Source organism: Rattus norvegicus, chromosome 13 (assembly GCF_021556685.1).
Source record: "Rattus norvegicus strain SHRSP/BbbUtx chromosome 13, alternate assembly SHRSP_T2T, whole genome shotgun sequence".
Lineage (NCBI taxonomy): Eukaryota > Metazoa > Chordata > Mammalia > Rodentia > Muridae > Rattus > Rattus norvegicus.
The window spans coordinates 49,156,777-49,178,659 of NC_141546.1; the positions used below are offsets into that span (position 1 = coordinate 49,156,777).

At 51.3% G+C, this 21,883-nt stretch overlaps 2 protein-coding genes across 3 annotated transcripts; one reads left to right on the plus strand and one right to left on the minus strand.

The window, feature by feature from the left end:
* The first annotated feature begins 1,106 nt into the window (after window positions 1-1,106).
* Window positions 1,107-10,074, plus strand: Arl8a (ARF like GTPase 8A). Its single transcript, NM_001109071.1, is given in 7 exon segments — window positions 1,107-1,387; window positions 6,580-6,660; window positions 6,935-7,008; window positions 8,037-8,130; window positions 8,250-8,317; window positions 8,560-8,630; window positions 9,037-10,074. Coding segments are annotated over 7 exon segments (561 nt in total). The 5' UTR covers window positions 1,107-1,264; the 3' UTR covers window positions 9,087-10,074.
* Window positions 10,075-13,779: 3,705 nt separating this feature from the next.
* Window positions 13,780-20,530, minus strand: Gpr37l1 (G protein-coupled receptor 37-like 1). Of its 2 annotated transcripts, none has more exons than XM_087580064.1 (3): window positions 19,833-20,530; window positions 14,106-15,488; window positions 13,780-14,005 (listed from the first exon to the last, which is right to left on the minus strand). In XM_087580064.1, the coding sequence occupies exons 1-2, from the start codon at window positions 20,460-20,462 to the stop codon at window positions 14,673-14,675; spliced, it is 1,446 nt and encodes a 481-aa protein (XP_087436190.1). In that variant the 5' UTR covers window positions 20,463-20,530; the 3' UTR covers window positions 13,780-14,005; window positions 14,106-14,672.
* Window positions 20,531-21,883: the final 1,353 nt, after the last annotated feature.

Here is a 21,883-nt window from a genome sequence, read left to right on the forward strand (position 1 = left end):
TCATAACCCTAGTCACCTTATATGATCATCACTTTGAGGATTTCAATGTATGAATCTGGGGGGGGGGAGGACACAGAAATATAGAGCAATAAAATCTATTGCTTCGTATAACTTAAACTTTACAAATTTCAGACTATGGCAATGTACCTTCGGAGGAAGAGAAGAATTTATAAAGAGCAGAGGTTAGACAGATGTTAATAAGTCAGAACAATAGGCTGACCCAGACGTTGGGAGTCTTCTAACTCCTGAGTAGATTTAATTCGTACGATTGATGTTAACAGTTCATCGCAGCCTCCAGATGAGCACACTTGAAAACCGACCCCCAAGGAGAGAGGCTGGTGAGATCATTGTAGGAGCACAGCTAGCCGCCCAGGGATCCTGCGACCAGGAAGGTACAGCCAGTTGACTGAGCTGTTATCTCCTGCAAGGGAGGATGGGGACATCTTGGCAGCCTCTCCACCACCCACTATCAAAAACTTTGTATCAAAATAGCATACATTTTTCCTTTGCTAACTGACGTTCCTCAGAGGGAATCCCTTGCCCTGATTTTGCCTGTTTCTCTATGGTGACAATACTGGGTAAAGACGAACACCAAGTTCAAATGTCGATCTCACTTTGGGCTTCCCAAACAAGTAGTCTGGCAAACTGTGGTTAACAAAACAAGATGGAGTATTAAGGGCTCTAAATCCGGCTGTTACTCTCCATAGCTTTTCGGGGGGGGGGGGATGCATTCGGTACCCAGGGATGCTCAGACGCGAGGGTTCAGGGAGCAAAACCTTAAGAGATCTTCATGCCACGGTTCTTCAGCCTGCAAATACCCTAGCTTAATCGGGACACCGACCATCCTTCAAGACAGAGAGCGGTGCAGTCAGGGCGGGGCAAACGAGGGCAGCAAGAAAAATAAAATTACAGCTTTCTCCGCAAGCGCGCCCTCACGCTCCTCCCGGCCGCCGCGGGTCCCCGCCGCCCCGCCCGCGGGCGCTGGCCCAGGCCGCGCGCGAGACTGGAGCGCGCTCGGGTGCGAGCAGGACGCGGCCCGGCCCGCGGGAGGGCGGCGGCGGCGGCGGGGGAGGTGGAGGCGCCGTGGCCACACCCATCGGCGAGCGGATCCGCGGGCAGCGCGTCGTCGGCCGCCGCGCTCTAGCCTCCGCCCGCACCGAGCCGCGGGACCCGGCCGCACCGGGGAGGGGCCGCTCCGGGCCGCAGCGCGAGGGCAGCGAGGGCGGCGGGGACCCGGCACCGGGCGCGGCCGGCGGCAGCGACCATGATCGCTTTGTTCAACAAACTGCTGGACTGGTTCAAGGCCCTGTTCTGGAAGGAGGAAATGGAGCTCACGCTGGTGGGGCTGCAGTACTCCGGCAAGACCACCTTCGTCAACGTGATCGCGGTATGAGGGCAGATGTGTCGCCCGCGCCGCGCCCTAGGCAGCTGGAGTCGCCGCCTGGCGTGGCCCGGCACCGCTGAGTTCCGGGCAGGGAGGAGCCGGCTCCGGGAGCTTAGGGCCTAGTACGGTTCTTGGGGGACCGGCTGGCGTGCCACCCGTTCTCCGGCCTGGGCTGGGATGGCAGGGCTGGGGGCGGGGTAGCAAGGACGAGGGGAACCGAGCTTGCAATCCGGAGCTGGCGGCACTGAGAGGTCTCCAGGCACAGGGAACCCGCCGCAGGCTGACAGGCCCCTGAGGCAGGCGCAAAAGGGGCATGACGGGGCGAAAGTGCCCGGACCTTCCCGCTCCGCGCGTGGATTGTCACGGGACGCGCAGCCCGAGCGTGTTGCCAGGGCGCTCTACCAGCCCAGCCCCACCCCGAGGGCTCTGCCTCCCCTTGCTTGACGCGGAAGCCCCAGCCCTTTTGGGCGAGGGGAAGGTATCCCTAGAGGCAGAGGAGTCAGCTGAGGTCCTGGCTCTAGCCCAGACTCCTCCCCGGAACTTGTCCCCGGCCTGCGGGTAGCATTGGGGTCCAGAAAGCATGGCACCATGAAGGGAGTTGGGAGACTCCAGTTGGCTCAGAAGTTGCAGGAGTGGGTACTGTGGACCCGAGAGGATGAGCTGGAGGGGCGCCATCCACCTGGGGACAGGGGAGAGAGCAAGCAGTTCCGAAGGCCTTGGAGAATCAGGACTTGTGTGTGTGTGTGTGGGGGGGGGGGGGCTGGCTTGATTGCAGTTGTATGTCTGTGCCAGAGGAGTGGTGAAGAAGGAGTTAAATTTTCTCTTTAAAAAAAGAGGAAGATGAGCTCCCTGGGTGTGAGCTGAGCTGCAGTAATGGCTGCAGCCTGTATTTCCAAGCTAGGCAAGACTGGGCTTATGGGACCCAGTAAGACTTGGGTCGGGGACAGAGTTTTTCCTCAGAACCTAGCCCCATTCTCAAAGATGGGTTTTCCAAGGACTGTGAATTAGCCAGGTATAGGGTTAAAAAACAAAAATGCTGATGTGCAGGTCGGCAAAGATGTGTGGGCCTCAGCTTGGGTACCACCACTTGGTTGTATTGTATTGTTGCCCAACCTTGAAGCCCCACAGGGCTCAATATCCATGCGGGGGGTCCCTTCAGAGAGGATACGGATTTGGGACTTAATGGTTGCATGATCAGGTAGGGGCTCTCTCTCTCTCTCCCCTAAATATGCTCTGCCACTGACCTCTCTGTACCCTCCTCTACCTTGTGACCCTTCCACAGGGCCTCTGCTGAGGTTTGGGACAGACATAATGTTTTTCTGAACTAACACACATGTGCTCCCTGTCTGCCATGCTGTGTCCCTAGGACGGAACACCTGGGTTAGACGTGGTGTTGACTTGCCTCTTGGGCTGTCAGAGCAGGAAGTCAACACCTGGATTTCCACCTGTCTCTGTAGACCTAGCTGGCTTGGTTTGGAGCATTTGGGTCTGGGAGATGTTTCTGGTATGTCTCAGAAGTAGAAACTAGCAGCTCGGGCTCTGCATAGACGTCACCTCCTGTCCCCAGGGATGCTTTTCTCATAGAGGGTCAGTAAAGCCATGCTTCTATCTAGGGATGCACAGAAACTTAGGTGCATCCCTTCCTGGCCTGGACCTATTCTACAAGACCAGCTCTTCTCAGAGAATGCAAGGCTCTGACAGGTCAGGGACAGAAGCCAAATTCTCAGATTCTCCTGCAAGAGTCAAGAGGTTCTCTGAAACAAGCATGGTGGAACATGCCTGTTAGCCCAGCACTCTGAATGCAGAGGCAGGAGGATGCCAAGTTTGAGAACAGCTTGAGCCGTAGAGAGAGACTTTGTTTCAAAAATTAAAAACAACAACAACAAAAAGACAAACCAGTTTTGTTTGATACTCAACATTTCCTCCTCTCCCTGGTGCCCCATACTCCCTTTTGGTACTAAATTTAACACTGAAAGAACAATCTGAATTTCCTTTCTCTATAGAGACCCTAACAGGTAAAACCACCACCTAGGGGGCTGCAGGGAAGTCTAGCAGTTGGGTAACTCCAGGCTTCTCAGAGCCCCCACAGACGGTCTGCGGCTCCCCATACAGTCACAAAAAGATTTGGGACCCCTGGGCTCTGTGCCGGTGCCCACCACAGCCTTTGCTCTTGACTTGGCTTCTGTTTGAACAAACAGAGAAAAACCCTTGTGTCCCCGCCCCCCCACCCCGGTGAGATGTGGCTGTGAATAGGAATTGAGTTTAGTGAGCTCAGATGCTTAGCAGGTTAACGGGGAGTAGAAGGAATGTAGTTAGCCATTGCAGTATGTCTGAGAAACCGAAACTCTGCTAAGCTCCGAAAGCTTAGCTGTTTTACTAGAAACGTGGGAGAGATGTTTTTGCCCAAGAGAAGCAGAAGGCAGTTTTGTTTTGTTTTGTTTTGTTTTTTGGTTTGTTTTTTTTTTTTCTTATGAGACAGGGTCTGGTCTTGACCTGTCAATCCTCTAGTCTCCCTAGTTGCTGGACTGTAGGCATGAGTGGTCATGCCCATCAAGGAGGTCATTTCAAATGTCTTAAAATAAAGGCTATCACTATAGATGAACTGGTCTTGGGTATCCCAAAAGACTAAAGAACCAAGGGACAGGTTATAGGAAGATGCATTTTAGAGTCATAAAGAACTTTCTGACAATTCGACCTAACATGAGAGGGAGTGGAAGCCTAGCAGAGTTATGCACACCTTTAGTCTAGCCACTTAGGGTCTGAGGCAGGAAGATTGGGAGTTGAAGGCCTCTTGATTACTTCAGATGATGATGACAATGATGATGGAGGGGGGGGAGAGGAGGAGGAACTAGGGATATACCTTAGTTGACAGATGGTTTGCCTAACATGCACAAAGCCTTGAGTTCAATCCCCAGCACCACATAAAACCAGACACAGAGGCATACACCTATAATCTTTGCACCAGGGAGATGAAGACAGGAGGATACAAAGTTCAGGGTCATCCCTGACTACAAGCCAGTGTGAAGGCAACTTGGGATACATAAGCCCCTATCTCAGGAAGGAAGGAAGGGAGGAAGGAAGGAAGGAAGGAAGGAAGGAAGGAAGGAAGGAAGGAAGGGAAAAGAAGGGAAGAAAATGATCTAGAGTTGGTTCGAGTCTGACACAAAGGTTGGGTCACATGACGTAAAGTTGCCTCCGTCCTTTAGGAAGGACTCGACTCATTAGCAGGGAAATCAAATCATAGCCTGATTGCTCCAATTCCCATCTGAGCAGAAACTGACTGTTGGAGGGCCTGGCTGTCCAAGAGTCTGTGAGCATCGCTCTTCACCAGGGTCACTGTCTTCCAGCCTATACTCTCCTCTGTTCGGAAGCCTATGGGTCTTCCAGTTACCAGAGCACAGGGACAATTGCACGCAGCATTAGAGCCACTCCCAAGCACTCTGGGAGCCGTGGTTACAATTCCAGGAGCTCTGCAGTCCCAGGGTCTCGGGTCCTGAAGGAGTATCGCTTGAGTACAGGAGTTGTCTTTCATCCAAGTATCAAACAGCCCCCACCTTGCTTAGCTTCTGAGATCAGACAAGATCGGGCGCTTTCAGGGTGCTGTGGCTTAGTTATCTCTAAGGTAGTCAGAAACGCAGCCTGAATTCAATTCCACAATTTCAAAGATTGTAGAGAACAAACTCCCAGAGTTGTCCTCTGACCTCCACAGGCATGCCGTGGCATGTATGCATCTGTGAGCGCATACACACACACACACACACACACACACACACACACACACACACACACACACACACACACACAAAGTAAATATAAAGTATATGGTAGGATATGTGCTGGCATTTTTTTTTCTGGCTTTTGAGACAGAAGTTCATATAACCCAGGCTGACCTCAAACTTAATATTTAGCTGAGACTGACCTTGAACTCTTAATTCTTCCCCCTCTACCTGAATGCTGGGGTTCCAGGCAGACCCTGGACCAACCCCTGTGGATGATTATATATCCAGGGGGCTCAGAGGACCTCCAGAATCCAGCTGCGGTTCTCGGATGAGGAATAACTTGTCATTGAGCACTGGGGGATTCCTTCAGATGCAGAGAGTGGTAGGTCATCTGGTACATCTGGAGCACTGACGAGAACTGGTCATCTCCTGCTCTTTGGCTGGGGGTGAGAGCCCTTGGCCTCTGTATGGGACTCAAGCAAATTAGTTTACTACCTGGTGGGAGACAAAAAGATGTGGTAAAAAGCACACGACTGTCACCCTCAGCATGCAGGTGGCATCGGTCTCAACTTGTCTCTCCTGTTCCCACCTGTGATGTGAGGATGGCCTGGGAGGAGTTAGGGCTGGCCTTATTTGAAGCCTGTGTCTACTTTAGATCCAGAGATTCCCGACAGAATGAATTGGGGGGAAGAGAAAAATACCAGAAATGGAAAGGAATTACGGGAGCTGGAATTACTATCAACCCATTCAGCAAACATTAATGCTGTTACTGTAGACCTGGCTCCTCTCCCCGGGAAGCTCAACCCTACAGGGAGACGCAGACATAGGTAAATAATAGAGACGGTGGATTATCCACGGTAGAGTACAACAGAAGAATAATGTGTGTTGCCTTTTGTGGGTGGTGAATTTAATCCCAACCCACATATCCGGACCTGGTCTATTAATGTAGCCCAGGCTGTCCTAGATCTCCCTATGTAGACCAGGCTGGCCTCAAACTCACAGAAATCCACCTGCCTCTGCCTTTCCAGTGCTGGGATTAAAGGAGTGCCACCACGCCCAGCTTCTCCTCAACAATCTCCTGCCAGTTTGATAATACTTGCTTTCCTTGCCGTTTCTCTTGTGATGAGCCTCTTTTCCTGAGAAGTAATGTTTCTCTTAACTCAACTGGGGACTAAAGAAAGGGGCTTCTTTTAACAAGAGTCATGGGTTAGACCTTGGGAATAGCTTTCTCCCTGTCTAGACTGAGAGACCCTGAGATTGCCTAAGGACTGTGGGTCTCTTCCCCTAGAGCTCTAGATATGGATAGCACGTAAGTTGATGACACCCATCCTCCCTGAAAGCGGAAGATACTTAAGAGACACTTCCCCTGAGAAAATGTAAGGTCACCTGTGGCCTCTTGTTCTGGACCCACCAGGGAGCGCACATCTGGGTCCTGCTGATGTTTGCATCTTTTCCAATTCTGGATCTTCTCTCTAGTCAGGACAGTTCAATGAGGACATGATCCCCACCGTGGGCTTCAACATGCGCAAAATCACCAAAGGGAATGTCACCATCAAGGTGAGAGCAGGGGCCTGCTGAGGACCACATTTGTTTGGGAGAGCAAAGGAGGCACGTGGGAAGTGCCAGCCAGGGGAGGGGAGAGTGGCATCCTTTTGCTGGAGAACTGGGAAAAGGAAGCTGAAGACTTGAACAGTAGAGGGATAGGGAAGAGAGGAAAACCAGGAGAGGGAGGTGGTGTGACCTTTAGGGTTGGGAAGGGAAGCTTGGAATCCAGTGGCTTTTAGTCATCTGCCTGCTCCTGAGGCTACCTTCTCCCCATCTTCTCACTCAGCTCTGGGACATTGGGGGACAGCCCCGTTTCCGAAGCATGTGGGAGCGCTACTGCAGAGGAGTGAGCGCCATCGTGTAAGTAGGGTTTCCCACCCTCCTGCCTGCAAGACATCAGACCTGATGCGCCACACTCATGGTCTTTGGTTAATGCCTGGTGACTAACATGGCATGCTGTTTATTTAAGAATACACGTGTGTGTGTGTGTGTGTGTGTGTGTGTGTGTGCGTGTGTGTGCACAGATTTTTAAAAAAATATGCCCAGTTTGGTTTTCCTAATAGAGTAAACAATGCTTGTTCTTTTGTTTTTGGAGACAGGATCTAACTATGTAGACCTGCCTGGCTTGGATCTCACTATATAGACCAGGCTGGCCTCACAGACTTCCCCCTCTCAAGTGCTAGGATTAAGTGCATGCATACCATGCCCACTTTAAACCTAATTTTTATTTTTATTTTTGGGTTGGGTTTTGTTTTGGTTTTGGTTTTTGTATATTTTGTTTTGTTTTTTGAGACAGGGTTTTTCTGGGGAGTCTTAGCTGTCTTGGAACTCACTCTGTAGACCAGGCTGGCCTTGAATTCACAAAGATCCACCTGTCTCTGCGTCCTGACCAGCTTAAACCTGAGTTTTAAACAAGCTTTGTAGCCAGGTGGTGGTAGGTGGAGCATTCCTTTAATCCTAGCACTCAGACAGCAGAGGTAGGAGGATCTCTTGAGTTGGAGGCCAACCTGAGCTACATAGTGAGTTCTAAGACAGCCAGGGCTGCACAGAGAAACCCTGCCTCAAAAAAAAAAAAAAAAAAAAAGAAAGAAAGAAAGAAAATATCTTTGTACCCTGTCCCTTGGGCCCTATCTAGGCTTTCCATGAAAATGTAAATGGGTCACTTTGGGCCAGACTCACAGCTAACGGTCCAGGCCCCAGTTCCACAGAGGACAGAAGCCTGCAGTGCTTCGCGCCTATGTTTGGGAAAGTGTTCTCCGAGTCAGACCAGGGTGGTCGCTCCAGAGGCGACCAGGCTGGAACTGGAGGCCTTCTTCCCCTCAGCAGCTCCTCTTCCTGCCTGCCTCAACCCATGGTGTCCACATGCTGTCCCTGCCTGCCTTCCCCAGGTATATGGTGGATGCTGCGGACCAGGAGAAGATCGAGGCCTCCAAGAATGAGCTCCACAACCTGCTAGACAAGCCACAGCTGCAAGGCATCCCGGTCAGCTGGAGATGGAGCGGGTGGGAGAGGAAGCTGGTCAGGAGTCACCGGGGGCGAGAGAAAGCGCCACGCAGTGAAGGACCCCTGCCCTAACCTTCCTCCGCTTCCTTCCTGTGTAGGTCTTAGTCCTCGGTAACAAGCGAGACCTCGCCGGAGCGCTAGATGAGAAGGAGCTAATCGAGAAAATGTGAGCTGAGTAGCCTTTCTTTGTGTGCTTCAGCTCCCCAAGTCCCCCAGCTGCCGAACACTTCTGGGCTGGGCTTGTTGCTATTCTCAGTACTCACCACGTGGTGGCAGCAGAACACATCTTTTCCAGGAGCCTCGCCCTCCTCTTGTAGCCCTTCTACTAAGCAAAACACCCCGCCCTCCCCTGGCCGGTACCCCTTAGCTGCTCCAGCCTCCGCAGACTCCTCTCTGGTCTTTCTGCAGGAATCTGTCCGCTATCCAGGACCGAGAGATCTGCTGCTACTCCATCTCCTGCAAGGAGAAGGACAACATAGGTGGGTGGCTTTGGGAAGTTGCTGGCACTCTCCCAGGAGTGGCTGTGCAGAAGGAAGGGATACTTCTGATGTGGTACCTGGGGAGTCCTATCCTGCCACTTTGTCCTTGGGTGCAGCAGGCAGCTAGGAGGCCCCAGTTCTGAGCATTACCCCAGCCCTGCCCCTCAGAGGGAGTCACCTGCTCCCTTTTCCACTCCTGAGATTGGTTTAGACTGGCTATTCCAGGCCCCTCTTTGCTGCAATTTTGTGTCTTTTCCATCACTAGCTTGTAGCTGTTAGGGGGCGGGGGCGGGGGGTCACAGCTCTAGGCTTGGTCCTGGCTGCAATTAGGTGACTTAACTGTTTATACCTTCCAGGCCTTCTCACACAGGGAGGCCTTACAATTTTCTCCCTTGTATCCCCGCAGACATCACCCTACAGTGGCTTATTCAACACTCAAAGTCACGGAGAAGCTGAGACTGTGGCTCTCCTAACCAGGGACCACAGTCACCTAACCTGAAGCCGAGCTCCCCGCCCTGTTTTTCTCCCCCTAAGCCCACTCCTCCTCACCCAGTGTGGGGAGGGCCCTCTGGGGCTCCTAGAGCCCTGTTCTGCTGAGGTTTCAACTCCTGTTTTTATTGTAAAATAATTGCCCTCTCCCCAAGTCTGGTCCCCTAACCTCTCTCTGTCCCTTCAGTTACCCGACCCACTCCCCTCCCCGTCAACAGCCCTGGCCCCGCAACCCCTATCCTCACTCTCTGCCCCACCCTCCTCCCTTTTCAACACTCTGTTATTGTCCTGTGTGTACAGTATATATATGTATATATATTTTAATTTTTTAATTTAAGCGAAGACTAAGATCAACCATTTGATGCTGCAGGGGCCAAGTGGGACCTGGGAGGGGCAAATTGGAAAGACAGAAAGAGATGCAGGGTCCATGTGGGGGCAAATTCAGACGCAAAAGAGTGGAGGCTGGCTCTCGGGGCGGGCACCAGCCTGGCCACCGGTGGTTGTCCCCATGTCCTGTAAAGTGTCTCTGTCTCCCAGTGGAGAGGCTGAATACGCAGGCCAGCAGGAGCCTCCTTTTCCCCAGCCTTGATAGGGCCACCAGGTACAACCAGGTCTAAGTGGGAGGACCAGGGTCCATGACATCCCAGCAGTCCCCACCCTCACTGTCCCTGGCCCCAGGTCCTGCCTCTACCCAGGGTCCCCACCTCCACGGTCTATCTCATTTTCTGTTCTCATTTCACAGAGTTGTACAAGGAGAGAACTCAGCATGGCGGGGTTGGTTCTTTGGTTTCGTTGGTTGGTTGGTTTAATTTAATAATTTGTAAAGTGACGTTCCTCTTCCTTTTTACACTTTCAGCTCATATTTAACCTCTGTTTGGGAAAAAACGATCCTCGTAACTGTACATTTTTTTTGACCTCCTAATAATGACAAGAATAAATTACAATTTTGTGTTGGGGGGTGTGTGTGGTGCCAGTTGTTTCCCACAGATGTCACTGACCAGCAGACAGGCAGGGACACGAGCCCCTGCACACATACTCGGGGATGGCCGCGGGGTGCCACACCCACCGGGAACACGTACTCACACTCACGGGGAAACACAGCGGCCTGTCACAAAACAGCCTCCCACACGTGTGTCCGGGCCCTGCTTGTTGCCTGCTTCTCGTTCTCTTCATTGTCATGTACACTGATAGCTGCCAAGTGGCACTAAGCAGGTCTGTTAGAAGAGCTGCCCAGATCTGGGCATTCGAACTGAATCCCTCTTCTTTATTTCATGTATATGAATACACTGTTGCTATCTTCAGACACACCAGAAGAGGGCATCAGATCCCATTACAGATGGTTGTGAGCCACCATGTGGTTGCTGAGAATTGAACTCAGGACCTCTGGAGGAGCAGTCAGTGCTCTTAACCGCTGAGCCATCTCTCCAGCCCCTGAATCCCTCTTCTTCGTAAGCACTTAAGCCCGTGGCTGCCCTCCAGTCCACACCTGCTTGCTCCCATAGAGCAAAAGTGAAGCCAGAACCAGGGCTCTGCATCCTCCCCTCTCTTCCAGTCCCCACCAGGAAGAAACCAAATGTCCTCAGAGGTATACTGGGCCTGCAGTCTCCTTTGTTTTCCTTTCTGTCCATCCTGTTGGTCTCTTGGAAAGGGCCCAACCGTTACTTGGTGGCTAGAATTCCTACCCTGCCTGTCTAGCTGGAGTTCTCAGCCTCAGTTCCCGTGGGTCCTCCTTGATTCAATGTGAATCCAACCATGTCTAGTTTTATACTGGCACCCAATCTCTTGGACACTCCCTCCCCCACTCCCCTGGAAACAGACTGGAATGTCCCGAGTAGAACACCCAATCTCTTCACCCTGCATCTGCCAGGAGAAACAACCTCATTTGTCCTTGGTCTGTGAGGATTTGGGTGAGGCCACTATCCAGCCATGAATATATCCAGCCTTGAAGAGGATCTCCTAGGGGGATTTGAAGAAAGGGTCCAGGGATTTAGCTCAAGGTAGATTGCTGATCTATGTACTGTAGACCAGGCCCTGGCTTCCATTGACCGCATGGCGGGGGGGGGGGGTTGAAGAAGAGGGGGGTTGAGGGGGGAAGGGTTCGAGGAAAAACTAGATGGAGCTTGCCACCAGCTGACTGAGTCTCAGGAGCTTTCCCACCCCTTACGAGTGTAAGATGTGACCCTTCCTTTAGAAGGATGATAGGCCCAGCCAGGCCGTCTCTTGCCTTGCCTGTTTCACTGCGGTTGATGGGCTCCTATGCCTGTATCTGGGAGAGGACCATTTTCTCAACCCCTGGGATGTTTCAGCACTAAGCTGCCTCTCGGGTCCTGTGTTCTCCAGGTGCGATTTGATGAGAGATGAGCCGGTTATCACTGCCAAAACATTGCCCTGCACAGCGAGGTCATACGGATATGCAGCAGGGCCTAGACACCCTGTTCTTGAGTAGGGAATAAACTATGGAGAGTACGTATATAAACCGTCATGCTTGGCTCCTCTGAGGGCAAAAGTAGATGAGTTAATACCTGGCCAAGGGGCTGGAGAGGTGGCTCAGATTTAAGAGCATGTACTGTGCTCACAGAGGACATAGGTTTGGTTCCTAGGACACGTGTCAGGTGACTTTGGACCTCTGCAGGTACTGTGTCCATGTGCACATACTCCATACACATGCACGTACTTAAAAATGACCAAAAAATAAGTATTTTTGGTCAGGCAAGTCTACTCCATATTACTAGAGATTTGAATCCCGAAAGGCATTGAGCCTTGCGGTGTGCCAGATGCTTAACACACCGTCTCCCAAGCCCCCTTTAACAATGGATTTGGATCCCAGGGCTTTGAACATTCAAGGCAAGCAGTCTACCATTGAGCTCCAGCTCCAGCATATGATGTATCTGGCCTCCTTTAATGACCACAGGCCTCTGTGAAGGAGAGACTGTTGGGTTTCCCAGAGTGAGAAGCTGAGGCTGAGCTTGAAACAGGTATACTCAGGACCCCAGGGTAAAGGACAGAGCTGAAACAGAACAAAGATAGCCCAGGGGTGATGTCAGGGGATGCCTCAGCCCTGGCATCAGGCCCTGAGGACTGGTCCCCAACTGTGGATGCCGTCATCTCTTTCCAAGCATCACAGCTCAAATCCACTGCCCACCCTTGTGCAGCAACCCCCTCCCCCTGAAGCCTGGGACCCCTGAACAACAAACCCCACATTGTTCCTTAGCTGGCTCAGGCTGGAGGGATAGCAGCTCTTTCCCAAGACTGACTGGCCTGCTGACTAGCTTTTCAAGCCATTCACGTTGGCTGGCTTGGAAGGTGGCAACCGGATAGGGTCTACGAGCCACCATTTCCCCATCCCTTTCAGCTCTGGGCCAGCCAGCAGGCAGGAGGGAGGGAGGTCCAGAGTGTGCCCTTTGTGGAAGAGGCCAACAAACAGGATGCTGAACCCACCCACCCCACCCCCTAGCCTTCCACCCTCAATCCTCTCCCTGCCCCTGACTTCACCTCAGTTCACCCGACCCGTTTCCTCCTCCCTTAGGAGCCCTTGGTGTGTGCAGGGCTCGGGTGGAGAGAGGATAGGAGAAAGCACATCCTTGCTGGTTCTGTTCAGAGACATGGGCCCACCTTTGCCCCACCCCCCATTCAACTACCCACACACTCAAAGTTCCTGAACACAAAGCTGGAGACTGGTCACTGTAGCAACAGGTCTGCCGAGAAATGGGTGGGTGTCATTCTTGAGCACAAAGGGTGCGTATGGCAGCTCTATCGCTTAGCAACAGCCTCCCTCTCTTGGCCAGCATCGATGGCCTTCGAGAGGCGGGTGCCAGGGAGTGAGAACAAGGCTGTTCAGATTCGAGTGGTGGGGAGGGAGACTTGACTGGGCAGGCCATGACCCAGGGGTGACTGAGCAAAGAATGGAGTTGGGCTGCCCACGACCCTGTGCCCTTGAGGACCTGTACTAGAAAAGGTTCTAGATTGGCCTGGTGAGCAAGAGTCTTTGTGGAACCCAGAGCAAAGCACCAGAGAAAGATGGCTTCAGGGCAAGCCGGGCTTGTGGGAAAGGGATGTTAGTGGTCCGGGCTGAGAGGTTCGTCTCTGGCTCATAGCCCAGCAGAGAGAAGGGGTCTTTGGAAGATACCTCAGAGAAAGAACTGAGGGAAATGACTTCAAGGGCAGGAGCCAGTAGGAGAAGCTACTGGGCCTACCGGGACCAACTGTAGAATCCTGCTAGGAAGGGTGATATGGTGGGGGCGGTGGGGGCTGTGCGGGAAGGCAGCTGGGCCGTCTAAGAGCCAAACAGTCCACTCCAAGAAGCTGAATAAGAGCCACTGTTAGAGTGAGGGAGGCTGAGAGGCTGTGTGGCTCACGAAAGGAAGGCCTCTGGATTTCCTCAAATGGGGGCTTTGTGGAGAGGGTGAACGGAGGCAGGGGCTCCAGAGACAAGTGGGCCGATTTCCCAGGGGCATCTGGGTTTAGCTGTGGATAAAGGTCTAGTTCCCAGTTCCCAATGCCTTCCCTCCTCTCTGTCCCTTAAAAGCTGTAACATCCTCAGAAACCCCTCCCCCAAGGCAGAACTATAAGCCCAGGCTTAGGGGACTGCCCAGTCCCAGAAAAGGGCAGTCCGTTACATGTCTAGGCACTACCACTCGTGGACAAGGAAGTTCCGTGGGCACAGGGTTGTGGTACCTACTTTATTGTTTTTCCAGAATGGCCTTCTACAGGAAAGCACCTAACGGGAGGCAGGGGTCAGGCAATGCAACCGCAGTACCTCTAAGAACGGAAGACAGAAGTGAGAGACTCCTCTGGGAAAAGGGAAGGGACATTCAGGGCTAAGACAGACCCACTTTAGAAAATGGAATCCTGGGGCTGGGGATTTAGCTCAGTGGTAGAGCGCTTACCTAGGAAGCGCAAGGCCCTGGGTTCGGTCCCCAGCTCCGAAAAAAAGAACCAAAAAAAAAATGGGGGGCTGGGGATTTAGCTCAGTGGTAGAGCGCTTACCTAGGAAGCGCAAGGCCCTGGGTTCGGTCCCCAGCTCCGAAAAAAAGAACCAAAAAAAAAAAAAAATGGAATCCTGGGCTTGGTTAGGTGAGCCCCCCTAGAAGTGCCTGGTCCAGGATAGGGAGCTAGGTAGAAGTAGAGAAATGATCATCGACATCATAGTGGTCCAACAATAGTTGGAGCTCATCAACACAGGATCCATCATGATGATGGAGGGGCTCAGCCAATAGTCAGATCCTAAGACCAAAGGGAGAACAGGCAAAAGGCCTTGCCCGGGCTCGAGGGTGGCCAGATGGAGATGCTGGGCAACTCTAACGGCTAGACAGATCTCCATCTACAAGTGGGAAGGACAAGGCTGGCAGGTCCCTCTGAGGGTAAGAACAGCATTGTTTGTAGATGGAGCTTTGAAAAGCCCAGTCGTTGACAAAATAAGCCAAGTCCATCTCTAAACAGCAGGATGAGAGAGAGGCCAAAGTGAGACCATGTGAAAGAATCAGCAGACCGCCATGGATCGGCATGGCCCCCCTCCCCTGCCTGCTCTGTGCCTGCTCCTGTTCCCCCATGGGCTCAGCAAGGGGTGCCCAGGGGCAGGAGTGGGGGCGACTCCCTGGGCTTGTGGAAGTAGATGGAGGAGGACACTTCGGCCTTAAGCTTGCTGTCCGCGCTGACAGTGGCTGAGGAGTCTGATGCCCCACCACATTCTTCACAGCAGCAACAGCAGCAGCAATCCAGGAAGGCCTGGCCTAGCGGCCTGCAGATGCACAGGAGGAGCACGGGAGTGATGGCGCCCTTGAAGAACGTGGAGAACTGGTTGATGAGGCCCAGGAGGTCCAGGGTCTGCCTCGTGAGCTCAGTGGAGAGGTAAGCCACCACGATGTTGCAGATGTTTTCAGGGAGCGTACAGAAGGCATAGACCACAGTCAGGCCCACCACGGTGCTGTTAAGCTGACTCTCACACTGCTCATGTCTGCCCGCTCTACACTCAGGCTTCCTGCCCGGTGGGCCCCGCACCCGCCATGTCACCAGCTGACAGGTGACGGTGAAGAGGATGGGCAGACAGAAGTAGCAACCAAAATACCACCACATGCGGGCATTCTGGTAGGTCATCACCAGCGAATAGAGGGATTCGGGCAGGTCAGCTGAAGGTTTCATGATACATGAGTCCACAGTTCCCATGGTGGGAGTGGGCTCTTGTGCCAGCTGCCACAGCAGGAGTTCAGGCACAGCCAGCATCATGGAGCCCACCCAGATGACAGCCAGTTTAGCCAGGATTGATTGGCATCTCTCAATGGGTCTCACCTTTGGCAGGGTGCTGGTGGCCACATGGAATCGGTCTATGCCCAGGGCACAGAGACTGAAGGTTGTGACTCCCAGGGAGGAGACCTGTGAACAAGGATGTAGAAGAGAGAGTGCTCAGTTGAATAATTACGGAGGCAATGACATCCTGGTCCAGGCTGAACAGGCACATGAGTTACACGTGAACAGAGAATAGTAGCCGTGATAGTAACTGCTGTTGGTGAAGCATTCTCTCCCCAGCCCGCACTTCCTTTATGTCACAAACTCTCAATTATGCCCCTGCATAACATCAACACACACACACAGTGTGATCCTAGCACTCCAATGCACCGTCATACAGAAGAAACAGAAGTGTAGGCAGGAAAAGTGACTTGTCCACAACCGCACAGGCAATGAATGGGGAAACTTAGGTGGGTGGGTATTTCTTCTTCCTTTTTTCCACATCCCACAGACCCTGATGTCCCTCAGACACTGGAAGTCACCTCTAAGGAAGAACCAGGACAAAGACATAGAAACTCTGGGTTTAGTCTGGACGGACGGCATGTACAGGGAACCCCAGAACTTGAGAGGCAGAGACAGGAGAATCACAAGTTCAAGGCCAACCTTGGCCAAACAAAATTTGGAGACTAGCCTGGGATATATGAGATCCGGTCTCAAAACAGATGGAAGGGAAAGAAGGGAGAGAGGGAAAGAACAAATGGACACTGAAAGAAGAAAGGCAGTGGTGGCACAGGTCTTTAATCCCAGCACTCCAGAGGCAAAGACAGGTGGGTCTCTGAGTTCGAGGCCAGCCTGGTCTACAGAGTGAGTTCCAGGATAGCCAGGGTTACACAGAGAAACCCTGTCTCGAATTAAAAAAATAAATAAATAGAAGAATGGACAAATTTTGGATTTTTGCAGGTCTTTCTACTTTCTGCGCCTTCTCATGGGAGACCACTGAGTTAAGGCCATGGAACTGGGCCTGCTCTCTCTATCACTTCCACCCTGCCCACTCTGTCCTAGGCTGTCCAATATGGTGACAGCAGCCCCTGGAGAGCAGCCTGAGCTCTCCCTATCCCCACACACTGTTCATCCAGCAGCACGCAGGAAAATCACCCCAGTTGAGCCAAGAGGAAGCCAGAGCAGCAGGGCAAGAAACACCAGCTAGTGAGAGGAAAGACCCCTGAGCTGCTGGCTCCCTCTGGGGGGTTGTGCTCCCCTCCCTCCCTCTTTCTCTGGCTGGGGCAACACAATCCAGGGCTTATTTGCACTGCCACCAAGTGTCCTTTGTAAGAACCCCAACCCCCTCTCTTGGCAGGGGAGCCTGGGCCTGCCGAGGAGCGGCCTCTGAGGAAAACAGCAAAACACTGTTCTTTCTCTTTTCTCCTACGGCTCAGAAACCGTTCCAAATCTTACCAAGGGGCCATCCTGGGGTCTTCCCTACAGGAGAGTTCTGGGCAGCAGCAGAGGCTTATAGCCACACGCAAGAGCTGCTGTGTACCTGCCTTCTTCCTCCTTCTCCTTAAGCCATGCCCAAGTAAAAGCCACCGCAGGCTAAATTGATTCTAAACACTTCCAGGATGTTACTCATTTTAATCCTTTAAGATTCAGGACTAACCAGGGAGTGAGTGACACACACCTGTAAAGCTAGTGCTCTGGAGTGGGGAGGAGAACTAGGAAGTCAAGACCATCCTCCATTACACAGTGAATTTGGAGCCAAGGGGAACAATGGGAGACCATGGAGAGAGAGAGAGAGAGAGAGAGAGAGAGAGAGAGAGAGAGAGAGAGAGAGAGAGAGAGGAGAGAGAGGGGGGGAGAGAGAGAAGAGAGAGAGAGAAGAGAGAGGGGGAGAGAGAGAAGAGAGAGAGAGAGAGAGAGAGAGAGAGAGAGAGAGAGAGGAGAGAGAGGGAGGAGAGAGAGAGAAGAGAGAGAGAGTTGGGCATAAACTAACTGGGTTTGATGCTTATGCCTGTCACCCCAGCACTGGGGAAGCTGAGACTGAGTTCAAGGACATCTTCAGCAACATAGCAAGTTGAAGCCAGACTGGGTTACATAAGAATACATCTAAATGTTGGGGATTTAGCTCAGTGGTAGAGCGCTTGCCTAGCAGGCACAAGGCCCTGGGTTCGATCCCCAGCTCCAGAAAAAAAAAAAAAACTAAATAAGAATACATCTAAAAAATAGGATAATTAATAATAATAATAATAATAATAATAATAATAATAATAATAAGTGGGGACTATTGCTGGACATGGCTATCAGGCCTACAAAACTTTAACTAATTGGGTGGCTAAGAAAAAAAGATTCAAGGCCTATCTAGATTACTTCTGAGTAACTTAGTCAGACCCTGTCTCAAAATGAATAAAAAGAGAACTGGTGATACAGCGCAGTAGTGGTGGGCTACTGACCTAGCATGCACAAGGCCTTGAGTTCAAGCTCTCAGGCTAAAAGTGGGGGGAGGTGTAGGCTAGAGGTATAATTCAGCAGAATGCTTATCTATGTGAAAAGCCCAGGGTTCAACCCCAAGAAAAAAATAGTGCCAGACATGGTGGCACACAGCAACAATCCCAACCCTTTGGAGGCAGAGGTTGAAGACTGTCATTAGCTTGAGTTTGGGCTTCAGCTATAGTTCAATACCAGATCTGGCAAGGTTACAGGGAAAGACCATGTCTCAAAACAACAGCAGCAATGACAAAGTTTTGGGGCTCGAAGAGTGCATGTTCAGTATGTGTGAAGCCCTTAAGTTCATCCCCAACTCATTCAGATAATTATCAGCCTAGATGAGAACACTGAGTTTTAGGCAAGTTAAATAACTTACTGAGGTCACTTGGCCAGCAGCAGAAAAGAGCCCAGTTTCTACTATCATCTTCTCAATTCCAAAGCAATGTGTTGGCCCAGCACAGTGGTACAGTTATTCCCAAACTCAGGAGACAGAGGCAGGAAGATCTCTATGAGTTAGAGACCAGCCTGGTTTATATGGCAAGTTCTAAGCCAGCAAGAAATGAGACCCTATCTAAAACAAAACAACACACACACACACACAGAGTTCATGTACCTAAACATTTAGTCACTTAGCTCACCCCAGTAAGATATAAAGGCCAATGTCATTCCTGGTGGCTCATAACTTTAATCTTAGCACTCTGAAGGCAGAGACAGGTAGAGCCCAGAAAGTGAGTGTGAGGCCAGCCTGGTCTATACTCAGTGAGTTCAAGGCTAGAAAGAGGCACATAAATGAGATGTTCCATCAAATAATAAAATGCAAAAGCCATTTGGACCACCGAATAGATGGCCTCCGTGTGTTAAGAGTACAGGAAAAAAAAACTGTTTCAACTTCTAAGCCTCAGAGAGAAACCAATCTTGAAATAATCATTAATACAGCTAATTGGGGTTTGAACCTGTGTCTAGCTCATGAGAAGGCCATTATTCCTTTCATTATTCCCCTTGTAGCCAAGATTTATTAATTTTTTTTAAAAAATCTTTTTTTTTCTTTTCTTTTTTTCGGAGCTGGGGACCGAACCCAGGGCCTTGCGCTTCCTAGGCAAGCGCTCTACCACTGAGCTAAATCCCCAACCCCTGCAGTAGTTTGATTAAGCTGTCTCTCTGTTGTCTACACAGCCATTCTCACCCAGGTGCTTATTCTAACAAGGAAGTCCCCATCCAAGGATGTTCAGAACTACACTTCAGAATAATAGAGCAAACCAGCTAGAAGGGCCATCTGGTCTACCCTCACTGCTTGCTAGCTAAGGAAGCAGGGGGAAGAGATGAGATATGTCCAGTGTGAAGCAAAATACAGTGACAGAGCTGACACTACTGTTCTTATAAGTACCCAGAAGTAGGGCTTGCCTCTCAGAGAGGCCTTAGGAGGACAGTAATGGAGATGACCTTGAAAAAAGGTGACAATAATTTCAGACAGGAAAGGAAAAAGGGCCCTGTCCTAGTGTTTGCACCCACGGGGAATGAACACAGACTCAACCTGGGGTGTTAGTAGAAAACTGCTAGAATGTCAGGACACCAAAGGGTTAAAAAAAACAGGAGCCATGGGTACAAGGCAAGCAAGAGGCACAATAAAAGAAAAAGGAGGATAAAAGAGAAAGGGCTTGGCAGAGGGAGACATCAGAGACAGCTCAGAATCTAGAGAAAAGGGTGTGTCCTCTGTGCAGCTACTCCTACAGCAGACTAGGTTGTTGGTCCCAAGTCAGTGGTCTTGCATACCTGCCTGTTCATCTGGCTTGGCTTGCTTTCCTGAGAGCTACCAGAAGCCAATATTGAGTTTGTTTCCCTCCCTGATGGGGTTTGTCTCCTTCCCCAATGACACAGAGAAAACTAGATGAATGAGAACCCCAGAGTGCTGGGATTATACACACTTACAGATCTGTTCTCCGGGTCTTTGCAGACACTAGAGCCCTTTCCCTGGGATTAGCCTACAATTGGGCTATAGAAAGACATACTCACCTCCATGAAGGGCACTGCTCGGCAAGAAACATCCCCAAGTAGCCTCTGCTTGGTGATCTCATTGAAGATGACAATTGGTAGGCAGAAGAAGAGGACCAGGAAATCCCAGAGAGCCAGGCTGGCAAGGATAGAGTTCCAGGCACTCTTCAAGTAGTAGCTGTGCCACACAATGCACATGACAGACAGATTGCCCACGATACCCACAGCAAATACCACCAGAGCCAGGAGCATGACGGCATAGGCACTATAGGAGCTCTCGGTCACCGGATACAGGGGGTTCTGAATCTGCAGCCTCTGACTTGGTGTCCCGGTCAGGTTGGTCCTCAGCTCTTGTCCACTCTCTGAGGTGGCCCCATCCTTGTCTGGGTTGGGGCTAGTGGCCACCAAAGGCTTGGTGGGCTGCAGGCCAGCAGGGTGGATGGGCTTGGGGTACTCAGCCCACTCCTCAGGTACATAGTGCTGTACCTCCTTGGGCCCCTCATCCTTGGTACCTCTTCGGGGTCGACTCTGCTGCTCCTGGACCTTGGCTCTATGACCACCCAAAGATAAGGTGGCAGCCCCAGAGACCTCACTCGGCCCCACAGCCAACACGACAGCAAGAGAGACAGCCAGGGGCCACAGCCACCGCATGGCCAGGAAAGCAGGGCACAGCTGCCTCAGAGAGGTGAGGGCGAGGGACCTAAGGACTGTGTGGAATTAAGAGAGGCAGCTGGCAGCTGGGTCCGCCTCCAGTCAGGCGTCTGGCTTGGATATGGCCCTTCCTCCCATCCTGTTGGCCATGGTCTGGCCAGGGCCCTCTGCTGGACACTGAGCTGTCTGTGCTGGCCACACACATTGCATTCCCTACCACGTCCCTTCTAAGTCCACAGCAGGACAGATTGAGTAGCCCTCAGAGGGACCTGCTCCAATCACTGCTACCGGGGAAATGAGTCTTGCAAGTGATGTAGAGGCAGACTATAATTAGAGCATAGATCTCCTAGCTCTACCCAATTCTAAGGCAGATCCTACAGTCAAAACAGAATGATATGGCTTGTAATACCAGCCCTTGGGAGGTTGAGACACGGGGACAGAGTTCAAGGCCAGCTTGGGCTACATAGCAAGATCCTGTTTTTGTTTTTGTTTTGTCTTGTTAAAAAATTGCCAAGGTCAAAACTCGAATTATAAGAATTGCCAGAACTATTAAATACGTGTCTAGGTGTACCATTCAGCTGGGGTTTGTTTTTGTTTGTTTGTTTGTTTGTTTGTTTGTTTTTAAAGACAGGGTCTCGGGGCTGGGGATTTAGCTCAGTGGTAGAGCGCTTACCTAGGAAGCGCAAGGCCCTGGGTTCGGTCCCCAGCTCTGAAAAAAAGAACCAAAAAAAAAAAAAAAAGACAGGGTCTCTCTGTGTAGCCCTGGCTGTCCTGAAACTCACTCTATAAACCAGGCTGGCCTGTTACTCAGAGGTCCGCCTGCCTCTGCCTCCTGAGTGCTGGAAATAAAGGTGTGTGCCACCAACGTCCGTCAGCTGGGTTCTTGATGGTTCTTAATACGTTTGGTGGGGATCTATTTCTCAAGTTAAAAATGTAAGATCTGTGGTAGTCTTTCTTCTTCTTCTTCTTCTTCTTCTTCTTCTTCTTCTTCTTCTTCTTCTTCTTCTTCTTCTTCTTCTTCTTCTTCTTTTCGGAGCTGGGGACCGAACCCAGGGCCTTGCGCTTGCTAGGCAAGCACTCTACCACTGAGCTAAATCCCCAATCCCCTGTGGTAGTCTTAATAACTATGTAGTTGACACAAGGTAGAGCCAAGTTCAAACAATGGAGCTGACTCCATAGCCTTTTAACTCAATCCTGGTCTCAGTAGACCCATTCCTTGCCTCCTAGCCACACACACTCCCAAAGGAGAGCAGCAACAAACAAAAATTCAAAGCACCACACTCTACAATGGGGGCCATGTCTTAGTGGGCGCTTGCCTAGCATGTTTGAGACCCTGGGTTTCCTCCCCAGCCCTGGAACTACAGGAAAACAAAAACAAAAATTAAAATGAAACTAAAGTTATGAAAGTACAGTGGAAAGAA